The 19,861-nt window shown below is 42.8% G+C and overlaps 1 protein-coding gene across 1 annotated transcript; it reads left to right on the top strand.

The window, feature by feature from the left end:
* The first annotated feature begins 351 nt into the window (after window positions 1-351).
* Igll5 (immunoglobulin lambda like polypeptide 5) lies at window positions 352-11,230 on the top strand. Its single transcript, XM_005370013.2, has 3 exons — window positions 352-545; window positions 9,502-9,617; window positions 10,908-11,230. Exons 1-3 carry the CDS (start codon window positions 352-354, stop codon window positions 11,228-11,230), a joined length of 633 nt encoding a protein of 210 aa, XP_005370070.1.
* Window positions 11,231-19,861: the final 8,631 nt, after the last annotated feature.

Raw genomic sequence — 19,861 nt, forward strand, 5'->3', positions numbered from 1 at the left:
AGCTCTGGGGACTTGCTCTGCAGACCCAAGGGCCCTCGGGGAACTGGATATCAGTTAGGCAGAGCCCCCCCCCAGAGCTCCAAGGATGGGGTTAGACAGGCAGGTGTGAGCTTACATTCCAACCGCAACAGGGTAGTTTTCAGATGTCCCTCTGGGAGAGGCTTCTGCAGAAGAGGACCGTGGGCACTCAAGGGTGCCTGCTGCTGGCGGAAACCAGAGCCAATCTGGGGTTTGGCTACACAGATCCATTTGCTCTGGAGCAGCTTCTGGCCATCAGTGGAGGAGCAAGCCTTTTTGCCAGGAAACCTACGCTGCAAGTGGGGCCAGAGGTAACTTTGGACTTTAGGGACAATGGAACTCAGAACAGGACAGTCACTGGGTACCATCCCCAGGCAGTGCAAAGTTCTCCTGCTGCTGTTGCTGGTGGGCCTAGTAGGTGGTGTTCAGCATGTACTTTCTCCAAGCTCAGCACGGAGGAGCAGAGCTATGGGCCCTGAAGCTTCAATGAAAAGCAGCCGACCTAGTCTGTGGGCCCTGCCAGGCAGGTAAGGGACTTGTTTGTGGGTGAATGTTTGGGTCCATGGACCGGAGGCTGGAACGGGTGACTAGGAAGGAAGGTGGCCCTTGAGGTCAGAGGTGTGGGAAGAGAGGATCTGCCTGGGAGGAGGGCTCTGGGCAGATGATGGTTTAAACTAAGTTTAAACCTTGTTCATGGTGGGTCAGTTTTCTACCAATGAACCACACCTTTAGCCCCTCTCCCTTTTCCTTTCCTTTCATTTTTTTTTTTTTATTTTGAGAAAAAGTCTTGCTAGGTTGCCCAGGCTGATATTACTCTCTGTAGCCTAGGCACGATTTGAATTTGCCATATTCCACCCTACACTGTCTGGAATAGCTGGGATTAAGGCCGTGGCCCAAGATCATTTTAGTGTCCCACGGTCTTAATTCATTTAGAATTAACAGTGTGTGTTCATCTTTGTCAAGTAGTTGTAGTTCTAGAAATTTATTCTCAGAGAATTATCAAATTGTCCATTACATATTATGGCAGTCTTGGGTGAGGAGAGTAGAAACTGGAGCCACAGAGATGGCTCGGTCCAGAAGACCTTGCCCCTCAAACACGAGGACCTGAGTTCAGACTCTCAGCGTGTATGCAAACAGTGGGAAGTGATAGGCCTTGCTGCTAATGCTAGCACAGGGAAGTCTGGGGAGCCCCGTGGCTCACTGGGCAGCTAGTCTAGCCGAATCTGTGGGTTCCAGGTTCAGTACAAGACCCTGTCTCAGATATTAAGATGGTCTGCTCTGAGTTGCACCATGGCTGCGTTCTGCAGAGGGAAGCACTGAGTATTTTTCATTCGGCCTGATTCACTGGATGTTCATCAGGGGGTGGAGGGATCCTAGTTATTTCCTCTTTCTAAAGATGAGGAATCTCAGTGTATATAACCTTTGAACTTGTACTCTTTAGCTCAGTTTGACACTTCTGCGATTTATCCAAGTTGTTTTATCAATATTTTGTTCTTTGATTACTGAATGGGTTCCCACTTTTAACAATCATAGCCAAAGAAAAAAATTAATGAAACGTTAAGATTTTTTATTAAATCATAATTAAAAAACATTAGAAATGATCAAGAAAATGGAAGAAATAAAAGCAAAATTATAAATCACCCTTCATATAGGTTGAACATATTTACTCAAAAATGTTCCAAACTCCCAAGCTTCACGAGTGCAAACCTGGCTCTGCTCATGGAGAATTGCGTAACTGGCCTTGTGGCCCAAATGCAGGCACACTGGGAATGCTGTATTGTGGTCTCATAGTCAAGATATACGCACACTGGGACTGCTGTATGATGGCCTCATAGTCAAAATGTGGGCACGTTGGGACTGCTGTATAAAAACACTTCCAGACTGTTGTATGATGTGAATATCAAATATAAATACTGCTTTGTTTAGAGTTGGGACTCATTCCTCATAGATCAGATATGTCCAAAAAATCCCCAAATCTGAAATATTTCAGAGTTTCAGGTAAGGAAATCATTACTTGTGACAGGGTGGAGGGCATCATAGTAGGTGCTATAGTTGAAGGTATGCATCAGAAAGACTTTGTCCCAATACATTTAAAACACAAGCTACCAAAACGACACAAGAAAAACACAAACCTGTAGTCCTTCTTCTGTGGAGAAAACTCAGTGCTGATGTGGAAAGCTGGTCCTTCCTATTGGAAGCCTCCTCTGGCATGTGATGGTGCTGTCTGTTCTTTACTTGAGATGGGACATTGTGCAGAGGACACTGTAGCACTGGTGATGGTAGACTGTGGTCCTCACTACACTGCGATCTTGGCTGGATAATTTGGCAAGATGCTTTAGCATCATTAGGTATTTCTCCTTGACCTGACTCTTACTGCCGTTTTCCTGGAAGATTAAAAACTAGCTTCTAGTATTTGGGGCACTAAAATAGAAAAGAGGCCTTAGGGAACCTTAGCTTCCACGGTGTAAGTGTTCATTTAACTTTCAGTTCCAGGGTGGTCATTGACCTCAATTGGACATGGCATCCCCTAGTCCAGATTTATTGTCATTTTCCTTTATGGTTATGTTCAGGGTAGATGGTATGCAGCTTTGGGGAAGAGTCCTAACCATTTTTTTTTGTAAACAGATTTCACATTCATTTTCATATAACCCCACCTTTTAAGTTGTAGCTCTTATTCTGAGATCTCTCATCAGCTCATGTGTGTGGTATGAGGCAGGGAAGTGCCTGTTCCTTTGTCTGAGCCATATGTTGAATGGTAATTCTCACCTTGAACTGTTTTGGCGCCTTTGCCAGCATGTCAGTCATGAATGTTTATACTATCCAGAGTGACTAGACTCAGTGTAACCCCTATCAAGATTCAATCACCTTTTTCCCCCTCACATAAATAGAAAAGAATAGAACTGGGTGTGGTAGTGCACACCTTTTATCCCAGCACTTGGGAGGCAGAGGCAGGCAGATATCTGTGAGTTTGAAACCAGGCTGGTCTATTTAGAGATTTCCAAGTCATCCAGGGATACAGTGTGAGACCCTGTTTCAATACACAAACAAAGCAAACAGATGAACATCTTGAAATTCATATATGGCACAACAGCACAACAAGTTACCATTCCTGAAGAATCTGGCAAACACCTCTGTGATAAACACAATGGCCAAAGCAACTTGGGGAGGAAAGGGTTTATTCAGCGTATGCTTTCACATCACAGTTCCCCACTAAAGGAAACTAGGACAGGAGCTCAGAGTGGGAAACTAGAGCCAGGAGCTGGTGCAGAGGCCACAGAGGAATGCTGCTTACTGGCTTGCTCTCCATGGCTTGCTCAGCCTTCTTTCGCCAGTTATTTCTTTTTAAACTTTACTGTATGTGCACTGGTGTGAAGGTGTCAGGTCCCCTGGAACTGGAGTTACAGACAGCTGTAACTGTGAGCTGCCATGTGGGTGCTTGGAATTGAACCTCTGGAAGAGCAGTCAGTGCTCTTAACCAGAGTCATTTCTCCAGCCCCCACCTTTTAAAAAATATTTATTTATTATCTATAGTGTTCTGCCTGCATGTGTGCCTGCAGGCCAGAAGAGGGCACCAGATCTCATTAGTGATGGCTGTGAGCCACCATGTGTTTGCTGAGGACCTCTGGAAGAGCAGGCAGTACTCTTACCTGCTGAGCCGTCACTCCAGCTCCTCCCCGACCCATTTTTTTTTTTTGAGACAGGGTTTTTCTGTAGCTTTGGAGCCTGTTCTGGAACTAGCTCTTGTAGACCAGACTGTTCTCGAACTCACAGAGATCTGCCTGCTTCTGCCTACCGACAGCTGGGATTAAAGGCGTGCGCCACCACCACCCAGCAGCTTTCTTTGTTACAGAACTCAGGACAACCTCCTCAGGGTTGGCCCCACCCACTATGGGCTGTGTCCTCCCACATCAATCACTAATTAATTAAGAAAATGCCTCAAAGGCTTTCCTACAGCCAGATCTTAAAGAGGCATTTTCTCAGTTGATGCTCCCTCCTCTCCAATGGCTGTAGCTTGGATCAAGTTGATATATTACTAGCCAGCACATCCTCTGGTCCAGTAAATGTCTCCTAGCTATGCTGTAAGAATCACTTTCTTTGTTTCTTAGAAACAAATTTTGGATGACTTTTAGTAGGCGATAGTAGGTTGCAATTGTTATTCACTTTGAAATCTATTTTGTATTAGTTAATAAAGAACAAAATTCAGAAATCATATACAATGTGGAAGAAACTTGAAGACATTGTGTTTAGTGAAATAAGCCTGAGCCCAAAGGACCAACAGTGATTCCACTCACGTAGAGTACCTCACAAGTGTAGATTCATAGCGAGGGCACAGTCAATGTGACAAGGGGCAGGTGGAGGGGAATGAGAAGTATTGTGTAATGAGTACAGAAAAACTGTATGAGCATATATCCACACCATTGGGGAAAGCAGGAAGAGATGGTGTAAATGGGAAAATACACTGTCTTCCTACATAGTCTAGACTGACTTCAAACTCGTGATCCTCCTGTCTCCTAATCTCACACACTAGTATTAACAGCACATGCCACCATGTCTGGCTTGCTATGTTTATCTTACCACAATTTTTGCATTTATATTTGCTTAATTGTCTTATGTTCTTATAATTTTAAAGCAATAAGAATTTTAAGCAAAAACATTATTTCGCATCATAAAAACTTAACTACTAGTCGGGCGGTGGTGGCGCACGCCTTTAATCCCAGCACTCGGGAGGCAGAGGCAGGAGGATCTCTGTGAGTTCGAGACCAGCCTGGTCTACAAGAGCTAGTGCCAGGACAGGCTCCAAAATCACAGAGAAACCCTGTCTCGAAAAACCAAAAAAAAAAAACAAAAAAAAAACTTAACTACTCCTAATAGTAGAAGTGATTTATAAGGTAGAAGAAGAGTCATGGTTGTTTCAAAGATAGAAAGAACTCATGGAGTCAGGGTCATTATCATCTGGACACAGTGAGTTTGGGTATTTGTTGTACGAGGAGGCTGTTTGTTCGTTTCCTGGCTGCCCAGACTCCCGAAATAATCACTCAGAAACCATATTATTTGCAATACTGTTTGGCCAATAGCTTAAGCATATTTTTGGCTAACTCTTATATCCTAAACTAACTCTATTAATCTGTGTATCTCCACGTGGTTGTGGCTTACCAGGTAAAGTTCCATCTAGGGTCCATCTCTGGCAGCGCTACATGGCTTCTGCTGACTCTGTCTTTTTTCTCCCAGAATTCAATTTAGTTTTCCCTATCTACCTATATTCTGCCCTGCTTTGCTATAGACTCAAAGCAGTTTCTTTATTAACCAATGGGAATAAAACATATTCACAGCATACAGAGGGGAATTTTGTTTAAATAAAAAGGAAGATTTTTAACTTTAACACAGAAAAATTATATATAACAAAACAGTTGTCAAGCAAGAATTACAGTTACAATATTTATATCTACCTTATCTTTTATCATAACTATTGAAAACCATAATTATAACTATATTTTCTTCAACTCCATCAAAGACCCCAGAAGGATATAATATTACCCAAGCAAATAGGAAGTGCATTGTAAACAACTTCTAAAACTCTAGAATTGACAGAGACATCTCACCTCCTGGACAGTCACCCAAAGTTCTTTTGTAATGTTGGGGTATCCTGTCTTTAGCCTATATTATCCAGCATAGGCCCATAGTATCCAGCAGACTTTTCCATGAAACAGGAAATTTCAAAGACAGTTTCTCCTATATTGGTAGTTTGTCAGTCACTTTCTTCTGTGTTCTGCAGAATGTCTGACAGACTCTTTCATGAAGCAGGAACCCTGAAGGATTGTCTCATTTTAGGCAAGTTCAGCAGTCATTTCTCTGTAGGTCCTGCCTGCCCAGTTCATATAGCATATCATCAAGCAGTCCAGACAAGAACAGTTTCTTGCCCAAATGGCTAGCAAACTCCATAAGGAGCCTCCTCAATGCCCATCTTTCTCTTGAAGTAATTGGTGCTGTCAGGAGCATATATGTCTCATTGCCATGAAAAGTCCTAAGTTCTTAAAACATTTTAAATGCCATATTTTATAGTCTTTGAGAGGTTTAAATAATAACTATCCATCTGAAATATACCTCTGTACATCTAGAAAATATAGCTAAAAAGACTACAAGCTTGACTTTATAGATGACTATTAACCTTTATTTCTTAATTTATATTGTATTTTTAAATGAGCTGCACAAACACAATACCTTAATCAAGAACAGAAATATACATATAACAAAATTGACCTTAAATTTGTATCAATAAACCAAGATTCACACCAATGCAGATCTCTATAGCATATTCCTCTTTAAATGTAAACAAACATTTATAAACAATCATTTAGGGAATGATTTTAGTTCTCTCCAAACTTCTTCCTGCTTTTTGTTGGGTGAAATCATTTTTGGGGATGTTCACAGTGACCTTTTGGGGGCTCTTGGTCCATCAAACCATATTAGCCTGGAATGGATCCACAGATTTTCATCCTATATGGAAACAAAAGAAGAACCTCTTTCCCAAAGCAACAAATCCTTAAACCCAAATTCTGAGATCAAGATACCTCTAAAACATATATGTTGGTTTAGTTTAGCAGCCCATACAACAAAATGTCTCTCTGTACTTAGCTCCTTCACAGTCAAACAATTCAAAGAAAACATAATAATATACATAATCCAGACTCTTTGCATATATTCCATCTTTATGTGGCTAATTTTTCTTACTCTATTACTTTTTCTACAAGTTTAACATTTATTTTGTTGTCTTTACTCCTTTAATCTATGACTGTCTGTACTTTTTATATTGCATTTAATGTTTCTTTACCCCCTTTCTCCTCTCTCCCAAGCCTATGTACATTTTTAAAACACATTGTGTCTTGTTTAGAGGTCTTTTATGTCTGAATCTGTCCTATTGTGTATCTGTAATTATTTTCTGACCAGAAGTGCCTTTTTGTCAATTGCTAAGCAGGCATGGCTAGGGCCAACACAGCACTACCTGCTTGCTCTGTCCAGTTAGACATGGCAGAGCTGTTTGCTGCCTCTGAAAGCCATGTTGCCCTATTTTTAGACACACAATGGGTCTATGTTGCCATTAAGCAAGTTGTAGCACTCTGCTCACAGAACCCATTTAACTGCTCTGTAGCCAGACCTCCTGAAAGAGTTAGAGCCATTCAGTCCAGAAAGCCACTGTTTCAAAACCATGCATTTTTTTCTTAAAGGAATAATGCCTCTGCTTGCTTCTAGCAAACAGAACCCATCTGAGAAAATACCACTACCAAACCATGCTTAACTCTGTTTTTTTTTTATTCCTTTTTAAGCTTTCTCAGATTTCATATAGATATAGTTGACCACGTTGGTGCACCAATTTGTTGTAGGAGGCCTCTTGATTGTTCCCAGCCACTTGGACCTGAAATAACCACACAGAAACTGTATTAATTAAGTCACTGCTTGGTTTATTAGCTCTAGCTTCTTATTGGCTAGCTCTTACATCTTAATTTAACCCATTTTCATTATTTTATATTTTATCACAAGGCTCGTGGCCTACCAGCAAGGTTCCAGCTGGCAGCCCGCATCTTTGCCCTATGGTGGCTCCATGGCATCTCATTCAAGACACCTGTGATCAGGAAAGACACTCATATCCTAGCCTGGGCACTTGGGCTCTTTTTTTTTGTTCTTGCCCTGAGGTCACCACTTCCTTTATTCCATTTCTTAATCTTTTTGTTTTCCTTAAACACAGGGTTTAGCTCTATTATACTTCCTGGTACCCATTTTTCAATCTGTACATTTTGTATTTTATTTGCTCAGCTTGCTCCTTTTCTTTACAAATCTTCATCAGAGTTAACACTAATAACCACACAACAGAATCAATACTAGGTTGTTTGGGGGTTTCCTCTGCCAATGAAATTAATCCAAAAAATTCTTCACGTTAGCCTCAGGCAGACTTTTTGGACAAAGGCAAAAAGCAGCCACATTCTTCACCAAAATATCACAAACCAGTCTCTAGGTCACATACTAATATTTTTCTCCTCTGTAGCCTCTTGAGTCAGGCCCCACAGTTCTAATCACACTCAACAGCACAGTCTTCCATGCTCCTACTAGTGTGGCCCATTTAAGCAGCATTAAAAGTGTTCAACTGTTTTTCTAATCCAAAGTTTCAAGGTCCATATTCCTTCAAGCAGAAGTCAGGTCAGGCCTGTCACAGCCTGGTACAGTTCCTGGTACCAATTTCTGTCTTAGGGTTTCTATTTCTGTGAAGAGGCATCATGACCACAGCATTTCTTATAAAGGGAAAACATTTAATTAGGGTGGCTTACAGTTTCAGAGGTTTAGTTCATTATCATCATGGTGCAACATGGTGTTTGCAGGTGGACAAGGAGAAATAGCTGAGTGTCCTATATCTTGGCTTGCAGGCAAAAAGAAGTGCTCTGTCTCACTGGGTGTGTCTTGAGAATATATGAGACCTCAAAGCCTGCCTCCACAGTGATGCACTTCCTCCAAGACTACACCTCTCTGACGAGGCCACACCTCCTGTTAGTGCTGCTCCCCTTGGGGGCCATTTTCTTTCAAGCCACCTGAAGGCCTCATGACAGAAGTTAAAAGCACTGGCATCCCCACAGGGCAGTGTGATTGGGTCCTGGTTTGGCTTAGATCACCAGAAACCGGTATGGAAGAGACTCAGACACTGTAAAAAGACACATGAGTGTGTAGCACAAATTCTAATTGGTCTTAATAAATAAAACCCAGTGTCAGATATTAGGGGGTGAAGGCTGAAGGATCAGAGTAGCAGTGTAGCCAGCCACTTTTTACTTTTCCCGAATACTCAGACTGAAGGGGCGATCCTGTCTCTATGAATCCTCAGACTGCATGCTTAGACTGTCTTGAGCTCCTGTCTCCTGCCTTTTATCCCTCTCTCCGCTCAGCCGTATCACTCCTATATTCAACTCCCTAGTGCTGGGATTGAAGGCGTGAGATCCCAAGTGCTGGGATTACCTTTGTGTGAGCTCTGTTTCTCTTTTAAAAAAAAAACTGGATCAATTTTGTGTAACCCAGGGTGGCCTTGAATTAACAGAGATCCATCTGCTTCTGTTTCCTGAGTTCTGGGATTAAAGGCATGTGCCACCACTGCCTGGCCTCTATTGACTTAGTTCTGCACTGTGATTTTCAGGCAAGCTTTATTTGTTAAAACACAAACAAAATACTTGCACATGAGCATGTATACACACACACACACACACACACACACACACACACACACACACACACACACCTTATTGGTTCCACCATTTCCACCAGTGAAGATACACCACCCAGAAATTTTTTTGAGCATCTTCTGAGCCTGGTGTTGCTATCAGCACCGAAAAATTCAGAGATGGAAGTGGCAGATGGGATAGCAAGACTTGTGGGATACTTACTGTTCATCTACTTTCTGCCAAGGACATAGTTCATCTACTGTGACCATGTGCCTGTCTTGCCCAACAGGTTCCTGTTCCAGACCATCCAACGGGGCACAGGCCCTAGGTGCTGGCTCCGTGGGTTTTCATCTGAGCCCCAGTCAACGTTGGTCTTTGGTGGTGGCACCCAGCTCACAGTCCTAGGTAAGCGGCTCTCATGATCCGACTGTCTCAGAAAAGTCTGCTTTCCCTCGAGGGAGTTCTTCCCATCTGCCTTCCCTAGCCTTACTCTGACGTGTACTGTTTTCTGTGGGTGAAGGAGAGGCAGCAGTCTTAGGGTAAACCACAGGAAGGATCCCAATAACTTCATCTACTCTTTTGAGATAGATCCCCGACAGGATTCAAAGGCTGGGTTTTCAGGTCTTAAAGACCGCTAGACCCCAGCAACTGAATTGAGGCCCAGATGTGTATCCAGATTGAGAAGGCCACAGAGTATGACCATCTATCTGGCTAGTGCCATGAACCCAGCCTTTAGAACTAAGGTCACTCCAGGTGGAAAACCGCAGAGGCTGGGAGAGGGATCTGGCTCAGTCTAGGCTGCCGGTCTCTAATTTTTGGCTGGCCTACAGGGTCACAGGGACACACAAAGGCTCAGGGTGACAAGATAACTAGAACCTGGTCCTCCCAGGATGCTTACTAGGAAAAAGAATGTAGACTGTCAATTGCTCCTGGGCTCTCTCAGGCTTGGGGCCTGGTCGCTGACTTGGAGCGATGTTTCTCTTGTCCTTCTTCCTCAGTTATCCTTAGACTTAGATGAGGAAGGAGGGAGCAAATGATGCCAAATGAAATCAGGAGTCACCAGAGACTTCTGGGGTGCTCAGGGGGTTGCTATCATCATAGTCTGGGAGATGGAGCCCCAGGAACACAGCCAATGCAGGGTCCTGTGATTAGGTAACCACTGTGCACCAAATGTCAGTTCCTAGGGTTTTTCTGGACAGAATCTAATCCTTGGTGAGACATCTGAGTGGAGTCTGGAGCCCAGGCCCCAGAGCCCTTAGACAGCAGGCACACCTCAAGATCTACTCCCCAGGACCAAGCTCCCAGAATAAAAGAGTATTCCAGTTCATAGGGGAGGCTCTGAGTACTGGAGAAGTAAAGGAGGTGGCGGGGCTGAATCAGAGTGGACGGATGTACAGGAGGTCAGTGTCAGGTCCCAATTCAGACTCTAGCTACTGGGAGAGAGGAGCAGAGTCAGCATCGGGCCCAGTGGGGAAGCTGAGATTGCAAGGGGCTGGAGCTGGGTACCTAATACGGTACCAGGCTGTCTGCTCTCTAGGGGACTTGAGTGGACGGAAAAGAATAAGGAAGCAGGGTCCCAGGATAGAACTCTTGATGGTATCATGAATGGTCACAGAGCTCCTGACAGGAGAAGGGTGCTTCCCTGTCACTTGGGCTCTCTTGGGACATCTCTCATCCCCTTCTCTATCTGCACAGGTCAGCCCAAGTCTGACCCCTTGGTCACGCTGTTTCTGCCTTCCCTGAAGGATCTCCAGGCCAGCAGCAAGGCCACACTGGTGTGTCTGGTGAGCGAATTCTACCCAGGCACTTTGACGGTGAACTGGAAAGTGGATGGGATCCCTGTCACGCAGGGTATAGAGACAACCCAGCCTTCCAAGCAGATTAACAACAAGTACATGGCCAGCAGCTACCTGACACTGACCTCTGACCAGTGGACACCTCACAGCAGATACAGCTGCCAGGTCACCCATGAAGGGAACACTGTGGAGAAGAGCGTGTCACCTGTTCAATGTTCCTAGACCATGATTCTCCCTGAAGCCTCAGGGGCCTGGATCTGAAGTGCCAGAACAAAGGTCTATTTTGTCCCCTCCCCTCCTGTGCCCAATACTCAATAAATACCTTGTTCTCTATCTCATTGTCCCCATGTCATATTTCACTGGCATGCCCAGGAACTTCAGAGTTGGGGAGTTCTGGAGCCCAGTGGGAAATTGGTTTGTACTCCCACAAGTTCTAAGTCACCACTGCCCAGCACATCTTGCAGGCTAGACAGATTGTAGGTTGAGGATTTTGTGGCTAGGTTGGTGTCTCAGTCTCACCACTGGAAGTTGCCTGGTTACAGAAGATGGGCAGTTCAGGCTCCATATCCTCCACTGCCAGGAGTCCTTGCTAGGGCCACCCTCATAAAATTCTGGGAGTTTCTACTGCATTAGGTTTCCACATCATCCTCCAAATGACCCCCAATTTCAGTCACCTCTCCTTGTATTCTCTCCCTCTCTCCCCTACCCAATCCTATCCCCATCTGCTCCCAGTTCTCTGCAAAATCTATTCTATTTCCCTTCTCAAGGAGAGCTATGCATCCATGTCCTTCTTGTTACTGAGCCTCTCTGGGTGTGTGGATTGTGGTATGATTGTTCTTTACTTACATCATATAAGCACTTATAAGAGAATACATTTTATGTTTGTCTTTGGGTCTGGGTTACCTCACTCACGATTAGTTTTTCTAGTTCCATCCATTTACCTGAAAAGTTCATGATGTAATTTTTAAAAAATATCTTAGTAACACTCCATTGTGTATATGTACTACATTTTCCTTACTCATTTCAGCTGAGAGACATCTAGTTGTTTCCGGATTTTGACTGTTATGAATAAAATCACTTTGAATATAAATTGAGCAAGTGTCCTTATAGTAGGATGGAACTTCTTTGGGGTCTTGAGGTAGATTGATTTCCAATTTTCAGGGGAACCATCCTATTAATTTCCATAGTGGCTGTAAAAATTTGCAATCTCACCAGAAATGGAGGAGTATTCTTGTTCCACATCCTCACCAGCATGAGCTGTCCTGTGTGTTTTGGATCTTAGTCATTCTGACAGGTGTAAGATGGACTCTTAAAGTAATTTTGATTTACATTTCCCTGATGGCTAAGGATGTTGAGCATTTCTTTAAATGTCTCTTGGTCATTTGCAATTCCTCTATTGAAAGCTCTCTATTTAGATCTGTACCCCACCTTTTAATTGGATTATTTGGTTTGTTGATGCCTAGTTTCTTGAGTTATTTATATATTTTGAATATTAGCCCCCTATCAGATGTGGAGTTGGTGAAAATCTTTTCCTATTCTGTAGGCTGCCATTTTGGTATAGTGCCTGTGTCTTTTGCCTTACAGAAACTTTTCAGGCTCATGAGGTCCCATTTATTAATGGCTGATCTCGATGCCTGCACAGTGGGTGTTCTGTTCAGAAAATTTTCTCCTGTGCCAAGGTGATTCCCTACTTTCTCTTCTATCAGGTTCAGTGTGTCTGGTTTTATGTCGATGTCCTTGATCCACTTGGACTTGACGGTTTTTGGTTTTTTGTTTTTTTGATACAGGATTTCTCTGTGTAACAGCCCTGGCTGTTCTGAAGCTCTCTTTGTAGACCAGGTTGGCCTCAAACTCACAGAGATCTGCCTTTTGCCCAACTGCTGTGATTAAAGGCATGCACCACTACCACCCGGCTGGACTTAAGTTTTGTGCAGGGTGATAAATATGGATCTATTTGCAATTTTTCTACATGCAAAATCCAGTTAGACCATCACCATTTGTTGAAGATGTTTTCTTTTTTTTCCATTATGCACGTCTGATTTCTTTATCCATAGGTGTGAAGATTTATGTCTGGGTCTTTGATTTGATTCCACTGGTCAAAGTGTCTGTGTTTATGTCTATACCATGTGGTTTTTATTGCTATAGCTCTGTTAGAGCTTGAAATGAGGGATGGTGATATCTCCAGAAAGTCTTTTATTGATCAGGATTATTTTAACTATCTTGGGTTTTTTGTTTATGAAATTGAAAGTTGTGCTTTGAAGGTCTGTAAAGAATGGTATTGGAATTTTGATGGGGATTGCACTAAATCTGTGTATTGCTTTTGGTAAGATGGCCATTTTTTTGAGACAGGGTTTCTCTGTGTAACAGAAAATGTTAATCTACCAATCCATGAGCATGGAAGAGCTTTCTATCTTCTATTTTTTCTTTTTTTCTTTTTTTTTAAAGATTTATTTATTATGTATACAATGTTCTGTCTGCATGTGTGCCTACATGCCAGAAGAGGGCACCAGATCTCATTACAGATGGTTGTGAGCCACCATGTGGTTGCTGGGAATTGAACTCAGGACCTCTGGAAGGAAAGTCAGTGCTCTTAACCTCTGAGCCATCTCTCCAGCCCTATTTTTTTCTTCAAATACTTAAAGTTGTTATTATACAGGTTTTTCACTTGCTTGGTTAGATCTACACCAAGATATTTTATATTATTTGTGGCTGCTGTGAAGGGTGTTGTTTCCCTGATTTCTTTCTCAGTCTGTTTGTCATTTGTATATAGGAGGGATACTGATTTTTTGAGTTAATCTTGTATCCTGCTACATTACTGAAGGTGTTTATCAGCTGTAGGAGTTTCCTGGTAGAATTTTTGAGGTTTCTTATGTATACCATCATATCATCTACAAATAATGATATTTTGACTTCTTCTTCTCCAATCTGTAGCCCCTTGATCTCCTTTAGTTGTTTTATTGCACTAGTTACAACTTCAAGTACTGTATTGAATAGATATGGAGAGAGTAGATAGACTTGTCTTATTCCTGATTTTAATGGAAATACTTTTTAATTTTTGCCCATTTAGGATGGTGTTGGCAGTAGGATTGGTGTATACTACCTTTATTATGTTCAGATATATCCTTTGTATCTTTAGTCACTCTGGGACTTTTTTTTTTATCATAAAAGGATGTTTGATTTTTATTAAATGCTTTTTGAATTTAATGAGATGATCATGTAGATTTTTTCTTTAAGTCTCTGGGATGAAGCCCACTTGATCATGGTGAGTGATCTTTTTGATGTGATTGAAATATTCAGTTTGTGAGTATTTTATTGAGTATTTTTGCATCTATGTTCATGAGGGAGATTGGTTTGTAATTCTTTTTTTTTTTTTTTTTTGGTTTTTCGAGACAGGGTTTCTCTGTGGCTTTGGAGCCTGTCCTGGAACTAGCTCTTGTAGACCAGGCTGGTCTCGAACTCACAGAGATCCGCCTGCCTCTGCCTCCTGAGTGCTGGGATTAAAGGCGTGCGCCACCACCGCCCGGCTTGGTTTGTAATTCTTTATTGGTTGAATGTTTGTATGGTTTGGGTATAGGGTAACTATAGCCTCATAAAATCAATTAGGCAATGTGCCTTTTGTTTCTATTGTGTGGACTAATTTGAGGAGTATTGGTGTTACCTCCTCTTTCAAAGTCTGCTAGAATACTATGCTAAAACTGTCTGTCTCTGGGCTTTTTTTTTTTGGTTGGGAGATATTAAGGACCAATTCTATTTCCCTAGGGGTTATAGGCCTTTTCAATTGCTTATCTGATCTTGATTTAACTTTGGTAAGTGATATCTATTGAGAAAATTGTCCATTTCTTTTAGATTTACCAACTTTGTGGAGTACAGGTTTTTAAAGTATGACCTAATAATTCTTTGGATTTCCTTGGTGTCATGGTTTGAATGAAAATGCCTCCCATAGACCCATAGGAAGTGGCACTATTAGGGTGTGTGGCCTTCTTGGAGCATGTGTAGTTTTGTTGGAGGAAGTATGCCACTGAGGATGGTCTTTGAGGTCTTAGATGCTAAAGCTAGGACCAGTGTCTCTCTTCTTGCTACCTGTGGATACAGATGTAGAACTCTCAGCTACCTCTCCAGAACCACATCTGTCTACATGCTGCCATGTTTGCTGTCATGATGATAATGGACTAAACTTCTGAACTTTAAGCCAGCCACAATTAAATGCTTTTCTCTATAGAGTTGCCTTAGTCATGGTGTGTCTTCACAGCAACAGAAACCCTAAGACATTCTGCATCTCTTGTTATATCCCCCTTTTCATTTCTGATTTTTTCTTTCTTTTTTTTTTTTTTCGAGACAGGGTTTCTCCATAGCTTTTGGTTCCTGTCCTGGAACTAGCTCTTGTAGACTAGGCTGGCCTTGAACTCACAGAGATCCACCTGCCTCTGCCTCCCGAGTGCTGGGATTAAAGGCGTGCGCCACCACCGCCCGGCTGTTCTGATTTTTTTTTTAATTTAGATATTTGTCCCTGTCTTTTAGTTAGTTTGAACAAAGGTTTGTCTATTTTCTTGATTTTCTCAGAGAACCAACTTTTTGTTTCATTGATTCTTTGTATTGTTTTTGTTGTTTCTATTTTATTGACTTTTGCCCTCAATTTGATTATTTCCTGTCATATACTCCTCTTGGGAAAGTTTGCTTCTTTTTGTTCTAGCTTTCAGAATTAAAAAGTATCTTAGTCATTGTTCTAGGACAGTGAAGAGACACCACGACCAAGACAACTCCTCTATAAGGAACCTTAATTGGGGCTCACTTAGAGTTCAGATGCTTAGTTCACTATCATTTCGGTGGGGTACATGGTGGGCAGCACTAGCAGAGAGCTACGTCCTGTTCCAAAGGCCAAGGGAGTGGGGGGGAGGGGAACAGCATGGACTTTTGAAAACCTTGAAGTCCACTGCTGATGACATACTTCGTCCAGCAAGGAACCTACTTCTACAAGGCCATGTATCCTCCTCCTTGTAATCATTCTGAATAGTTCATTCCATAGTGACCAAACCTTCAAATATGGGTCAATTCAAACCATCACATCTAATAAAGGTATGAGAAACTCCTTTTAGAGTTCTTGGTCAGGGGAGTCCAAAAGACTCCCCAAACAGTATAGGCTATTGCTGCTGCCTTAATTGCCTCCCAGAGATTAAACATAAGTCCATATTGTTGAAGACACCATGTACTTCAGACATGGGACTGGAACAATTCTAGCTTCAGATCAGATGAAACCCTCTTTCCTGTGAACTGGCATGTTGCACTATACAAACTGTCAGCAGAGGGAAGCAACCAACAGTCTGACATCTATGGTTCACAACAATGAACAGCATGCGTAAGTTATCCCTAGATGTGCAGTCGTGGCGTTTGTTTCTTGGCAATAACTAACAGCTGCCCAATTGGACTCAAAGTCTGCCCAAAAGGAGGGAAATCTTGCATGGTACTGGAAATCTACCTAATTTCCCAGGCTCGTGAGGTGACTGACATCATAGGAGAACCTTCTACTGTCATCTTACTTGACTAGCATAATTCTTCACTATATTTTAAATAATTACTCTTGTATTCATAGATAAGTGCAGCTCTCTCCCCTCATCCTAGATGATTTTCTTTGCTGTCTAGATAGAGAGGATTATAGAAAACTACCACCAACTAAAAATATAGAGAGCAGCTTGTCACAAGGAGGCCAGACTCAATAGCCACTACACACTACAACTCCTGCACCAAAGGCAGGAGACATAGCAGAAGAGGGTCTGGGAATGCTGCAAGAGTCAGAGGGTCAGGTAATCTCTGAGATTGCGACGACAGAAATGAATAGGGAAGCTACCCGTAATGCCTCCAAAATATGGCTGCCTAAACAGGACCCCAAATAAAGACAATAGCAGTGACATATTATCATAGAAGGGAAAAATCTCATGGAGTTCTACCCATGGGACTCCCTTACCTCCCCCTACCCGACCTAAACTGGCCTTAGTTCTCCCTTTGTGGGAAGTTGCTGGAGTGGATGACTTGGTTAGGGTACACATCCCTTTATTATTACATAAATTCTTTCGAACAGAAAAGAGATTGGAGTCCTATATTGCTAATTCTGCCTTTGTTAAAGAATTCCAGTATCTTATCCAATCTTACAACCACATCTTCCATGATGCTTACATGAGTCTCATCAACAATCTTCTCCCAAGAAGAGCAGGTGAGCCTGGGACCAGGCTAAGGTGCATGCAGATGAAATCCACCAAACTAATGCTACCCACCCAGTCGGGGCCAAGGTGGTTCCACCACACACAGGGCTCTCGAATTACATTATCCTGGGGTGTATTAGCTTGAGACAAGTTTATAACTTGCCTTCTGGTTGGTCTCTGCAAGGCAGCCCTTAAAATGATAAGGGACCTCTGCTAAAGTAGGAGCCTCTGCTTCTTTTCTCCCTCTATTCGCTCAACCCCAGGTTCTCCCTTACTCCTTATCCTCTGAACCACACAGTCTGACATACCTTTTCCCTTATCAGCTTCCCAGGTATAACCATGGGTATGGGATACCCCTTGCTGTAGACAAACACCATCACCCTCTTATCCAATTATAAAACCTTTTCACTCCCATCCAGGGCAAAACAAGGCATAAACCGCCCATCTGATTCTGGACGTGTGGAAAATTTTGTCTGTCTGTTTTCAGTGTGAAGATGGGTCCATGTTTTCTGGTATATCCCTAAGTTTTGCTGTAAACGTGGGAGCCAAGACAGAAGTTGGTCAGGCTCAGGTGAATGTATGGATGATGATAACCACCACATGATTTATTCCTGACTGGTCTTCTTTGAGTGTGTGAGCTTTCTGTGTTCTGTGTTTATTGGTTTTGTTTTTGCTTTCTCTGCTGCTGCCAGCCACGAGCTACTACTGCTACCACTGCTTGCTATGGCTGCTTTGATAGCTAGAGATCAGAATTTATCTCTGGGATTTCTGGTCGCTAGATTCAGTTTATGAAGGAAAGAACTTACAAATAATGCTTGCTAATAAGGTATCAAAACTATACCTCCATACATTCACATACAAGAATGGACCCCTGGCTGCCGACAAACTTCTTTTTTTTCGAGACAGGGTTTCTCTATGGTTTTGGAACCTGTCCTGGAACTAGCTCTTGTAGACCAGGCTGGCCTCGAACTCGCAGAGATCCGCCTGAGTGATGGTATTAAAGGCGTGTGCCACCGCTGCCTGGCACGCAGCCAAACTTCTTACACACGAATCAAATAGGTTAACTTTCGGGCCATCTATCACTGTCTTCTCTCCTCACCATCGGTCTCACCTTCTAACACACAAGGATCTCAAAACAAAGTCCCTCCGTGTGTTCTGTCTCCTCCGTAGCATTGGCAGAAGATGCCACATTGACCTTCCAGCCATACTCATGCCTCTACATTTCAAACTGACTCAAGTTGCTGATTTGACTCTCTTAAGGTGTGAATGGTTCCTTTTTGTTTCTGCTGGCTTCTGCCATGGTTGACTGAAATTTCTGTCCCGCCAGGTCCCACAGCCGTCTAGTCCCAAACAAACACACAGAGGTCTGCGTTAATCATAAACTGGCTGGCCTAGTAGCTCAGGCTTCTTATTAACTCTAATCACTTATATTAGCCCATAATTCTTGTCTGTGTTAGCCACGTGACTTGGTACCTTTTTTTGTTGAGGCAGTCACATCTAGATTGCTCTGTGCCTGGCTTCCTCTGTGTCTGGGTGATGACTGCAGACTGAAACTTTTCTCTTCCCAGAATTCTCGTAGCCCTGCCTCTACTTCCTGCCTGGTTGCCCTGCCTCTACTTCCTGCCTGGTTGCCCTGCCTATACTTCCTGCCTGGTTACTGGCCAATCAGTGTTTATTTAAAATACAAGTGACAGGGTACAGACCATTGTCCCACAGCACTTCCCCCCCCTTTTTTTTAAAACACGAACTCTGAATCGAATCTCCTTTGTTTAGCTTTTCTACTGACCATTATCCATAACAACTTGTAACCAACATTCTAAATAAAGGCAAACATCCATAATCTAATTTTTGGGAATGTGGGTGTAGTTTTCCAGGTTACTTCCTGCTGATTGCGGACACTGATAATCTTATGGGAACCTAAAGAAAATTGAGGATTATGGTCAAGTTGTGACTGGAATATTCTCTGAGGCTTGATCATCTCAGCCAGCAGTCTTGAGGCTGTTCTGGAAGTGTTCAGGACAATGGTCTTGTATCCTGTTACTTGTATTTTAAATAAACGCTAATAGGTCAGTAGCCAGGCAGGAAGTATAGGCGGGGTGACCAGGCAGGACATAGAGGAGGGGCAAGGGGAACAGGGGAATCCTGAGAACAGGAAAGAGTCAGTCTGCAGTCCTGACTCAGCTGCAGAGGAAGCAAGATGTGACTGCCTCTCAAAAAAGGTACCAAGCCACGTGACTAACACAGACAAGCATTATGGGCTAATATAAGTTATAAGAGTTAATAAGAAGCCTGAGCTAATAGGCCAAATCAGTTTATAATTAATGTAGACCTCTGTGTGATTTCTTTGGCACTAATGACTGTGGGAACCCGGCAGGACGGAAACCTCAGTCAACATGCCACCAATCTAATTTGTTCTAAATTCTAGAGTTTGCCTCTTTAGCCACCCCTTCCCTCTACCTTCTCTTCTTCCTCTTAATGCTAGAGTAAAAAGGGCCAAGGAAAAACACCCTGACCTTGATTTGAGGACAGGGATTGAAATCTCACCAATCCCTGAGTTTCCTGAGCTCAAAATGCTACAAATCCCTGAGCTTATCCCAAAATCAGACCACCAAAATCCACCAATCCAACACCACCCTTTAAAGCTCTGCTCCCCCAATCT

Source organism: Microtus ochrogaster, unplaced genomic scaffold, assembly GCF_000317375.1.
Source record: "Microtus ochrogaster isolate Prairie Vole_2 unplaced genomic scaffold, MicOch1.0 UNK68, whole genome shotgun sequence".
NCBI lineage: Eukaryota > Metazoa > Chordata > Mammalia > Rodentia > Cricetidae > Microtus > Microtus ochrogaster.

Coding starts and splice junctions, on each gene's coding strand:
- Igll5 (XM_005370013.2), top strand. CDS start 352: ATGGAACTCAGAACAGGACAGTCACTGGGTACCATCCCCAGGCAGTGC. Junction 546..9,501: donor CTGTGGGCCCTGCCAGGCAG/GTAAGGGACTTG, acceptor CTTGCCCAACAG/GTTCCTGTTCCAGACCATCC. Junction 9,618..10,907: donor CACCCAGCTCACAGTCCTAG/GTAAGCGGCTCT, acceptor CTATCTGCACAG/GTCAGCCCAAGTCTGACCCC.